At 43.3% G+C, this 11939-nt stretch overlaps 1 protein-coding gene across 1 annotated transcript in view; it reads left to right on the forward strand.

The window, feature by feature from the left end:
• LOC120996795 (indolethylamine N-methyltransferase-like) overlaps positions 1 to 11349 on the forward strand; it is a 29035-nt gene extending 17686 nt beyond the window's left edge. Inside the window, exons 2-3 of the mRNA XM_040426790.1 lie at positions 2358 to 2562; positions 11273 to 11349. Coding sequence (XP_040282724.1) covers positions 2358 to 2562; positions 11273 to 11336 — 269 coding nt within the window. The 3' untranslated portion in view covers positions 11337 to 11349. The remainder of the gene's footprint in view (positions 1 to 2357; positions 2563 to 11272) is intronic.
• Positions 11350 to 11939: the final 590 nt, after the last annotated feature.

An 11939-nucleotide genomic window follows, 5' to 3' on the forward strand; every position in this document is an offset into this window, starting at 1 on the left:
CAAAAAATGTGAAAAAAATATATAAAAAATTCTAAATCCCTGATCAACCATCTGGAGTTGATCAGCTGTGGGGTGTGCAATACGATAACAGTGGCCGGATGCTAAGAGTGCCGGCCACAGTCAGCGTACACACAAAAAAAAAATAATGCTTGTGCCCCAAATAAGTTGTGGGGGGGGGAGTGGGGCAAGCTGCAGCACCCCTGGGGGTTTAGGCTGTGCTGTGGACCCCAGACACCCGATTTAGGGTGATGCAATCACAAACGTTTCTTTTTTTTCTTTTCTTCCACTAACTTTTCCTAAATATCCCTGCCTAATCTAACCTGTCCCTAGCCTTTCCCTAAATACCTGGTGGTGCTGGGGATGCTGGGGCACAGATAGGGGTGCTGGCTGATGATCCTGAGCTTTTTACAGATGGGGGTGCTGGCTGGAGATCTGAAAAGTAGGGGGAGAGGAGCGCTGATGCAATTTGAAATGCCCGCCCCTGCAGCAGACCAATGAGAGCGATCCTGAGAGGTGATGTCACCATCACCTCTCAGGATCGCAGGATGGTGATTGGTGGTGTATTATCACACCACCAATCACCATCCTGTTCCGGGTTATCAGGTCCCCAGAGACCCGAATAACCCGGAAACGCAGAAAATCGCAGGTCTGAATTGACCTGCGGTTTGCTGCGATCGCCTACACGGGGGGGGGGGGGGGGGGGGGGGTCACAGGATTTCCCGTCGCATTGTCCCCAGGTGCCTGCTCAATGATTTGAGCAGGCACCGGGTTCCGATCACCGCCCGCCGGTGATCAGAAATACATAGGACGTACCCGTAAAACAGGTTAAACCGCCATCTCATCCCACCAAAAATTTGATCCTATCTAAGACAATCAGTCAAAAAATAAAAAAGCTATCACTCTCAGACAATGGAGACACTTGTCATGCCCTGCTCAGGTTATGTGCGGAGGTCTGCCAGGTTAGCAGCACGTGTGTAGCCTTTTGTTTTTGTTTTGGAGTTGAGCTGTGTCCGCCTCCCTTCAGGTGCACTGGGTAGGGTCGTTGGTTTGAGTATAATTACGCCCACTCCCAGTGTCCTGTGCGGGTTATAGCTTCTGTCTGGCTCAGAGGAAGGAAGGATTTGCTGTTCCTGCTCAGTAATAGATAAGTTGGTTTTGTTTTATTGTTTATGTCTGTCTAGGCTGGTAGAGAGACGCCGGCCCCCTTCAGGTCCTGAGGGAGCAGGCTGCCTCTTTCCCCCTTTCACCATCTTAGGGATTTTAGGGAATCTTCAGCCTAGGCACGGGGACACGTTTATTCCCACCTTCAGGGTCTGAACGTGGGCATAGAAGTCTAGGGAGAGCTGGTAGGGATTTGTCAGGAGGTGACCTTTATCCCCAGCTTCTTGCCTAGACACTTGTTTGTTGATATTCTGTGTATCTTGTATCCTGTCCGCCGTGACAACACTAAAATATGATTTTTTTTGCTTCAAAACTGCTATTATTGTGCTAAAGTGAAATAAATAAAAAAAAGTAGACATATTAGATATCTTCGCGTCCGTAGGAACCTGCTTTATAAAAATATCATATGACTTAACCCCTTAGGTGAACACCATAAAAAAAAAATCTGTGCCAAAAAAGCCATTTTTTTGTAACCTTACATCACAAAAAGTGTATAACCAAACAATCAAAAAGTCATAGGCACCCTAAATTAGTACCAATCAAACCGTCATCTCATACCAAAAAAAGTATTAGGTTAGTACAATAATAAGGTATCCCTGCATACTGTAATACTCTCGTATTTTGTAATCTTATTTATATATACGTATTTTGTTTTGTTAGTAGTATGATTAAGTGGTGAAAATTATTAGTGCTCCCCCATTTTTGACTGTGGTATCTTATGTGCCCCCCTATATATTGTTTCTAGAGTTGCCACTTATAGCTCATAAACACTTGTTCAAGTCTTATTCTTATAAGTAAGATAAGAATTGTGTTTATGAGGTCAATAGATAAGAGATAAGGAGCCATTAGCTGAGCTGGTGGACTGGAAATAGTATAAACACAAAGCCTGGTACTAGAGAATCTCAAAGCTATACAGAGAAAGGGGCTGAACATTTTTCATAAAGACCAATTGAAAAAAAAAAAGATATTTAGCTCAAAATGAGTACAATTAAATAATTTTAAAAAATGCCTTTAAAGGAGTCCATAGCCTTTAAGATAAAGATTTCTCCCTGTCAAATCTTGTGGCTAACTGTTCTGATAATGAGAAATTGTTGTAATGTGTTTTCATCTATGTGTAGCTGAAATTAAAGTGTTGGTCTTTTCTTTGTTTCCAAGTTGCTCATCAGAAGCTTATACTGTGTTTTTTCCCTAAGGAGGTGTGAAAGGAGACATACTAATTGACTTCGGAGCTGGACCCGGATTTTATCATCTGTTCTCTTCTTGTGAAGTGTTCAACAGCATTATAACCTCTGATTTTCTTGAGCAAAACCGAGAGCAATTGGAAAAATGGCTGAAAAAGGACCCAGCTGCTTTAGACTGGTCTCATTTTGCCAAATACGTGTGTGAACTGGAAGGTAACAGGTACATCATAGGAATTAAAATGATAAAATATTAAAACAATATAGAATTTGAAAGTTATTTGATGAAGCCACATATTTTTAGGTCAGATGTGAGAAACCCATTTCAAATATCTTATTGGGGCATTCTGAGTAAATACAGGAGGGGCCCTTATTTGTGGACTTTCATCAGTTAGCCATAGCTGAAAGCAGGTACCAAGAGTTTCTTTCGTTCTGGATGAGCCAACACATATGTGCATTACACAGCTTATTGACTGCACTGAGTACCATGTAAGAATTGGCATATTTAAGTAGACTATAAGTGCTGGCCTATTCCAAAACTTGGCAACACAAATAAAATCAGACTGGCGATGAGTTAATCAATTCTAAATTAATAAGATTTGTTACGAATTTTACATAAATTTTAATGCAAAATGAATCCAAAGCTTTTTTGGGATTCATTCTGAAAAAATTGCATAAAAACAGCGCCCTGACCATTTTACTGTGAATATTGACAGGGAAAATCATGAGAGCTATATGGTAATTGGGTAGATTTTAGGTAATTTAATCAGGGGAAAGCTTTACGCTGGGTTCACACCTGAGGCTGGGTCCACACTTGAGCGTTTTACAGCGCGTTCAAACGCGCTGTAAAACGCTCAACACATGAAAACCAATGCTTCCCTATGGCCCTGGTTCTCACTTGAGCGTTTTACAGCGCTGAAAAACGCCCTACGCTCAAACAAGTACTTGAGCTTCTTTGGGGCGTTTTGACGCGCGTTTGTGGCCATAGGACATTGCAGTCAATCACACAAACGCGCGGCAAACGCGCGTTTACTATTGCAAAAAACGATCGTCAAAAACGCGCGTCAAAAACGCGCGTTAAACACGCATATCAAAGACGCTCAGGTCTGAACCCAGCCTGAGCGTTCTGAAAGGAGCGCTCTGTATGCGCGATTGTACGGGCGTTACAATCGCGCATACAGAGACAAGCAAACACACATTGTCGCGCGTTCCCTAAGGCTCAGTTCAGACCTGAGCGTTCTGAAAGGAGCGCTCTGTATGCGCGATTGTACGGGCGTTTACAATCGCGCATACAGAGACATACGCGTGTAGGAACGCGCTGTAAAACGCTCAGGTGTGAACTGAGGGTTAAGGCTGGGTTCACACTTGAGCGTTTTACAGCGCGTTCAAACGCACTGTAAAACGTCCTACGCTCAAACAAGTTCTTGAGCTTCTTTGGGGCGTTTTGTCGCGCGTTTGCAGCCATAGGACACTGCTGTTAATCACACAAACGCGCGTAATACGCGCGTTGACTATGGACAAAAACGCGTGACAAAAACGCGCGACACAAACGCGTGTTAAACGCGCATATCAAATACGCTCAGGCTGGGTTCACACTTGAGCGTTTTACAGCGCGTTTTTCAGCGCTGTAAAACGCTCAACACATAAAAACCAATGCTTCCCTATGGCCCTGGTTCTCACTTGAGCGTTTTACAGCGCTGAAAAACGCGCTGTAAAACGCCCTACGCTCAAACAAGTACTTGAGCTTCTTTGGGGCGTTTTGACGCGCGTTTGTGGCCATAGGACATTGCAGTCAATCACACAAACGCGCGTCAAACGCGCGTTTACTATTGCAAAAAACGCTCGTCAAAAACGCGCGTCAAAAACGCGCGTTAAACGCGCATATCAAAGACGCTCAGGTCTGAACCCAGCCTCAGGTCTGAACCCAGCCTTAGGCTGGGTTCACACTTGAGCGTTTTACAGCGCGTTCAAACGCGCTGTAAAACGCTCAACACATGAAAACCAATGCTTCCCTATGGCCCTGGTTCTCACTTGAGCGTTTTACAGCGCGTTTGAACGCGCTGAAAAAACGCCCTACGCTCAAACAAGTTCTTGAGCTTCTTTGGGGCGTTTTGACGCGCGTTTGTGGCCATAGGACACTGCAGTCAATCACATAAACGCGCGTCAAACGCGCGTTTACTACTGCAAAAAACGCGCATAAAAACGCGGCAAAAACGCGTGTTAAACGCGCATATCAAATACGCTTAGGTCTGAACCCAGCCTTAGGCTCAGTTCAGACCTGAGCGTTCTGAAAGGAGCGCTCTGTATGCGCGATTGTACGGGCGTTTACAATCACGCATACAGAGACAAGCGTACACACAGTGTCGCGCGTTCCCGAAAGTCTATGTAGGGGAACGCGCGACAAGCGCCCAAAAAAACGCTCCTGTACTTGTTTGAGCGTCGGGCGTTTTACAGCGCGATCGTATGCGCTGTAAAACGCCCAGGTGAGAACCATTCCCATAGGGAAGCATTGGTTTCTCCTTGTTGAGCGTTTTACAGCGCGTAGGAACGCGCTGTAAAACGCTCAGGTCTGAACTGAGCCTAAGGCTCAATTCACACCTGAGCGTTCTGAAAGGAGCGCTCTGTATGCGCGATTGTACGGACGTTTACAAGCGCGCATACAGAGACAAGTGTGCACACAGTGTCGCGCGTTCCCGAAAGTCTATGTACGGGAACGCGCGACAAGCGCCCAAAAAAACGCTCCTGTACTTGTGTGAGCGTCGGGCGTTTACAGCGCGATCGTACGCGCTGTAAAACGCCCAGGTGAGAACCATTCCCATAGGGAAGCATTGGTTTCTCCTTGTTGAGCGTTTTACAGCGCGTAGGAACGCGCTGTAAAACGCTCAGGTGTGAATTGAGCCTTAGGCTCAATTCACACCTGAGCGTTTTACAGCGCGTTCCTACGCGCTGTAAAACGCTCAACAAGGAGAAACCAATGCTTCCCTATGGGAATGGTTCTCACCTGGGCGTTTTACAGCGCGTACGATCGCGCTGTAAAACGCCCGACGCTCACACAAGTACAGGAGCGTTTTTTTGGGCGCTTGTCGCGCGTTCCCGTACATAGACTTTCGGGGACGCGCGACACTGTGTGCACACTTGTCTCTGTATACGTCCGTACAATCGCGCATACAGAGCGCTCCTTTCAGAACGCTCAGGTGTGAATTGAGCCTTAGGGAGTGAGGGACTGGTCACCAAGTTGTGTGTTTAATAGCAGGGGTATAATAATGGCGTTATTTACTGTTGTAAAATGTTTTGATCTGCAGGATTAAAATAAGCTATGGGCATTCAAAGACAAATCTAGGTATCAGGGCTCTATTGCAGCCCGTGGGAAAATAGTGGCCAGCATTCCAGATGAGAACTAGTCAATCCGCCTTATGGTCTTCTTTGTGGCAGCTAGCCTGCATTCCCAAGCAGTACAGTGTCCTTGTCATCATCATCAGCTGCTTCTTCTGCTCAGACTCTTCTTTTGGCCAGGTGTCCGTAGTGGCACAGTTCTACACCTTCATCAAAATGTAATCCTTTTCTGAAATTGAATTATTTTCTGTCATCAGCTGCAGTTTTTGCCATGTTCCATTAGTTGGACTTTTGACCAGGTGGTGCAGTTCTGCATCTTAATCTAAATGTTATCCTATTCTAAAATTTAATTCTCTATGTCATCAGCCGCAGTTTTTGTCATATGCCATCAGTCTTTTGGCATAGTGTACATTGTGGTACAGTTTAACACCTTCCCCAAATTGTTATTTTGTTGTATGATATTCATACTTATGCCCAGCAGTCCAATTTTTTTCTACTTCCATGGTAAAAAAAAATTACATTTAATAAAATGCATCACTCATGGATCTGTGAAAATTTTAACACACCTCTGGTTGAAGCCTATAAATAAATCTGCTATTGCTGGCATTGCTGACTTTCTGCCTTTCTGCCCAGATGTTAATCTGCTAATTTCCCTACTAAGGCTGCGTTCACACGGGCGAGATTTCCGCGCGGGTGCAATGCGGTAGGTGAACGCATTGCACCCACACTGAATCTGGACCCATTCATTTCAATGGGGCTGTTCAGATGAGCAATGATTTTCACGCATCACTTATGCGTTGCGTGAAAATCGCAGCATGCTCTATATTCTGCGTTTTTCACGCAACGCAGGCCCCATAGAAGTGAATGGGGTTGCGTGAAAATCGCAAGCATCCGCAAGCAAGTGCGGATGCGGTGCGATTTTCACGCATGGTTGCTAGGTGACAGTGTATAAACTGTATTATTTTCCCTTATAACATGGTTATAAGGGAAAATAATAGCATTCTGAATACAGAATGCATAGTAGGTGATCAATTGAGGGTTAAAAAAATAAAAAAATTAACTCACCTTCTCCTCTTGTTCGCGTAGCTCCCGTTTCTTCTTTACTTTTCAAAGATGAACTATCGGCTAAAGGACCTTTGGTGACGTCAGATCACATGCTCCAATCACATGGTACATCACCGCGGTGATGGACCATGTGATTGGAGCATGTGATCTGACGTCACCAAAGGTCCTTTAGCCCATAGTTCATCTTTTAAAGAACTAAAGACCGGGAGAACTACGCGAAGAAGAGGAGAAGGTGAGTTAATTTAAAAAAAAATATTTTTAACCCTCATTGATCACCTACTAAGCATTCTGTTTTCAGAATGCTATTAATTTCCCTTATAACCATGTTATAAGGGAAAATAATAACATCTACACAACACCGAACCCAAACCTGAACTTCTGTGAAGAAGTTCGGGTCTGGGTACCACAGTCGGTTTTTTATTACGCGCGTGCAAAACACATTGCACCCGCGCGATAAAAACTGAACATTGGAATGCAATCGCAGTCAAAACTGACTGCAATTGGCATTCCTACTCGCGCGGGTTTGCCGCAACCACACCGGGACGCATCCGGAACTAATCCGGACACGCTCGTGTGAACCCAGCCTAACACTTCCATTACCCTACTTTCACTACCACTACAAAGCTGCCACTACTACTATGCCAACACAGCTGCAGATACATATACTTGTCTGCCTTGTCTGTTCCATGCTATGCTGCTAATGCTGTCGCTACTATTGTAGTCACATGCCTTCCAGGCTTGTTGAGAGCAAGCCCAGTATTTCTTTAGTCAATTAACACATGTGTGTATAAATACTGGCAGGCATAATTTTTTGGATGCTTGTGCAGAGCAAGGCACTGTTTTTTTCTGACATTTACCTATGTGTATAAAAAGGGCAGGGATTTTCCCCTTTTCAGGCATAATTATTGACGCTTTATCCCAACAAGCCAGTTGTCTGTTTAAACACCATCTGCAAAAAAAACCACATAAAAAATTAAAGATAAGAGAGAACAAAAAAAATATATATATAAAAAAAAAATCTGAGTCCTAGGAGTTCCATGCTATGCTACTGCTGTTGCTACTATTGTAGTCACATTTCTCTATTAATCTACCCTTTCCACATTCACACTGTACTGCTGCCATTCCTAAACAAAAGGGAATATCTTTCCAGGCTAGTTGAGAACAAGCCAAGTATTTCCTTTGTCAATTAACACAGTGTGTGTTTAAACACCATCTGGCAAATACACATAAAAAACTAAAGATAAAAAAAGAGAGAACAACAAAATATAAAAAGAAAGTCAAAATAAATCAGAGTCCTAGGAGTCTTTAGAGTATCATATACCAATTTTCAGGCCAGTTGGAGCAAATTTGATTAGTATAGAATCGATTCGGGAATAGTAACATAGTAACATAATTTATGAGGTTGAAAAAAGACATCTGTCCATCAAGTTCAGCCTGTTATCCTTCAAGTTGATCCAGAGGAACCATATAACAATATATAATAGCAAAGACAGGTGCACTCTGCGGTCTTACTAAACCCTCAAAACTGATTTTAAAATTGAGAGATTAGACAACATGTCCTACGGGGGGTAGGACATGTCTGAGCCCCGAGCACCGCGCCAAGGTTTCTCAAGTAGCTCGGGATCTATCACTCACCTACCTGTGCCGTATGGGCAATACCATGGGGCCAGTGGGGCAAATTACAGGAGGCATGAGGTCCGACTCACAGGCAACTCACCAGTTTACCTCCAGCATGTAACCATGCTAGCAATGGAAGGAGGGAGGAGTCTGCGAGGTCCCACTCAAGACTGGCTGATATGGCCCAAGCCTCGCAGGTGCACCTAAATGTAGCCTGTGGATGGAAAGCAGGCACATTTAGATTGGAGTTTATATACCTCCAGGTACCTCTATTATACAAACTGAAAAGAAAGGAATGGTATTAAACAGGCAGGAAGTGCTCAAACCCACATGCAGTTGTGCATATACACTGTGTGCAGAATTATTAGGCAAATTAGTATTTGACCACATCATCCCTTTATGCATGTTGTCTTACTCCAAGCTGTATAGGCTCGAAAGCCTACTACCATTAAGCATATTAGGTGATGTGCATCTCTGTAATGAGAAGGGTGTGGTCTAATGACATCAACACCCTATATTAGGTGTGCATAATTATTAGGCAACTTCCTTTCCTTTGGCCAATGGGTCAAAAGAAGGACTTGACAGGCTCAGAAAAGTCAAAAATAGTGAGATATCTTGCAGAGGGATGCAGCACTCTTAAAATTGCAAAGCTTCTGAAGCGTGATCATCGAACAATTAGGCGTTTCATTCAAAATAGTCAACAGGGCCGCAAGAAGCGTGTGGAAAAACCAAGGCGCAAAAAACTGCCCATGAACTGAGAAAAGTCAAGCGTGCAGCTGCCAAGATGCCACTTGCCACCAGTTTGGCCATATTTCAGAGCTGCAACATCACTGGAGTGCCCAAAAGCACAAGGTGTGCAATACTCAGAGACATGGCCAAGGTAAGAAAGGCTGAAAGACGACCGCCACTGAACAAGACGTACAAGCTGAAACGTCAAGACTGGGCCAAGAAATATCTCAAGACTGATTTTTCTAAGGTTTTATGGACTGATGAAATGAGAGTGAGTCCTTGATGGGCCAGATGGATGGGCCCGTGGCTGTATTGGTTATGTTATGTTATGTTACTAAGTCCTTATATAGCGCTCTAGAGGAACTCAATCCGATCGAAGCGCTTGTGGATGGCTGTATTGGTGGGCCCCTACGTCATCCTACACAAATAGCCAGGTCTTAACCAGCTTCCTGAATTCCAGGTAATCTGGTATAGTTCTAATATGTTCTGGGAGGGAGTGGTAAAGGGCAGAGAGCTCCAGTCCGACTCAGACGCCAGCAAGGTGGAGTACTGGTTTGGGCTGGTATCAAAGATGAGCTTGTGGGGCCTTTTCGGGTTGAGGATGGAAATGGAGTCAAGCTCAACTCCCAGTCCTACTGCCAGTTTCTGGAAGACACCTTCTTCAAGCAGTGGTACAGGTACAAGAAGTCTGCATCCTTCAAGAAAAACATGATTTTCATGCAGGACAATGCTCCATCACACGCGTCCAAGTACTCCACAGCGTGGCTGGCAAGAAAGGGTATAAAAGAAGAAAATCTAATGACATGGCCTCCTTGTTCACCTGATCTGAACCCCATTGAGAACCTGTGGTCCAACCTTCCAAAAATATTCAGCTTTGATATTAATGAGTTTTTTGGTTCATTGAGAAACATGGTTGTTGTTCAATAATAAAATTAATCCTCAAAAATACAACTTGCCTAATAAATTCTGCACTCCCAGTATATACAGGGGAGCAAATCCTGCACTTTGGCCCGTTGCCAAATCCTGCACTTGTGCCCGTTGCCCACTGTATACATTTTTGCTGGGGATCATCATTAGCAACGGGCCACAAGTGCAGGATTTGCTCCCCTTATATACAGTACACGGGACCAAAAGTTTGGACACACCTTCTCATTCAAAGAGTTTTCTTTATTTTCATGACTATGAAGGCATCAAAAAACTATGAATTAACACATATGGAATTATATACATAACAAACAAGTGTGAAACAACTGAAAATATGTAATATCTAGGTTCTTCAAAGTAGCCACCTTTTGCTTTGATTACCTGCTTTGCACACTCTTGGCATTCTCTTGCTCCAACATGGCCGTGCGGAGGCAAGTGGATCCGTCCAGACTTACAATGTAAGTCAATGGGGACTGATCCGTTTGCAGATGACACAATATGGCTCAATCTTCAAACGGATCCGGTCCCCCCATTGACTTTCAATGTAAAGTCTGGAACGGATCCGTTCAGTGCTAACTTTCAGACTTAGAATTATTTTTTTAACTATAATGCAGACGGATCCGTTCTGAACGGATACAAACGTCTACATTATAGGAGTTGGATCCGTCTGTGCAGACATCAGACGGACCCCGCTCTGAACGTAGTGTGAAAGTAGTCTTACTTGTTTCTGCACAGATTGTGGCTAATCAGTGGGGACCCTATTAATAAAAATTCCTTTTCATTATCTTATTTTGGGGGACACTGCTAACAAAAATGAATGTCTACTTTAGGAATCAGGCAGTGATTTAAATGCACGCCATGTAATTCTCAATTTGCGTATAACTGTGCTAAAGGGAAGCCTGCTTCCAGATTATCCCACGGATTACAGTTTGGGAGTTTCAGCACGGGGACCCCCCTGCGATGAGTTAACTTTCAGCGGTCCCCTTCAAACAAAAAGAATTTTAACAAATAGACAGTCCTTTTAATTAAAGAAAACTAGTGCTTGCTTCACAAGAAGCCACCATACTGCATTAAATAGAACTGAAAAGAGTACAGCACAGATATAGAGATTGAGATTACCTACAATACATGAAGGATGTATATTTTGAAGCTATTTTTTGCAAAAAGTTTATAGATGACTTTTTTTTGCTGATCATTTTTAATATTATTGCTTTTTAATGTGGTGAAGCATTGACTAAAACGTATCTGTCTATTCTTCTCAATAGAGATAATTGGAAAAAAAAGGAAGAAACGCTAGAGGAGAAAAGTAACCAAAGTGTTAATGTGTGATGCTCTTGCGGAGAAGCCATTTTGACGTACCTATGCCAGAAGCTGACTTCTGATTAGTTGTCTCTGCTTAGAAAATGCTTGTAAAGACCGGGAAGCTTACATCAATGTATTGAAAAAGCTTAAGGAGCTACTTAAACCCGGTGGTCACATTATAGTGCAGAGTATTCTTAACTGTTCATACTATCATATTGGTAATAGCTGTTTTTCCCATCTGCCCATATCTAAGGATGACGTGGAAAAATCATTTAAAGAGGCCGGGTATGAAATTGTTAAATTAAAGGTGCTGTCACGGTCTGTAAAGTCAGAAATGGAGATCAGTGATTTTGATGGCTATTACTGCATGCATGCTCGTAAACCACACAAAGAGTAAGGCTGCATTAAGACAGCTCTAAGGCGTCTTTTTATGAGATACATAAAATGTCATTTTAGATTTAGCATTTTTATTACAGTTTTTTTTAAATATATTTTTTGTTTTGCAATTACAATGGATAAACAATAACCTATTTAAAGAAATGATGATTGCATGCACTTCTCTAATAAAGCTGCCTGCACACGGCTGCCAGCTGACTTGCAGATATTCCACACCAATTTTTGTGCATTTCC

Source organism: Bufo bufo, chromosome 1 (genome assembly GCF_905171765.1).
Source record: "Bufo bufo chromosome 1, aBufBuf1.1, whole genome shotgun sequence".
Taxonomy (NCBI): domain Eukaryota; kingdom Metazoa; phylum Chordata; class Amphibia; order Anura; family Bufonidae; genus Bufo; species Bufo bufo.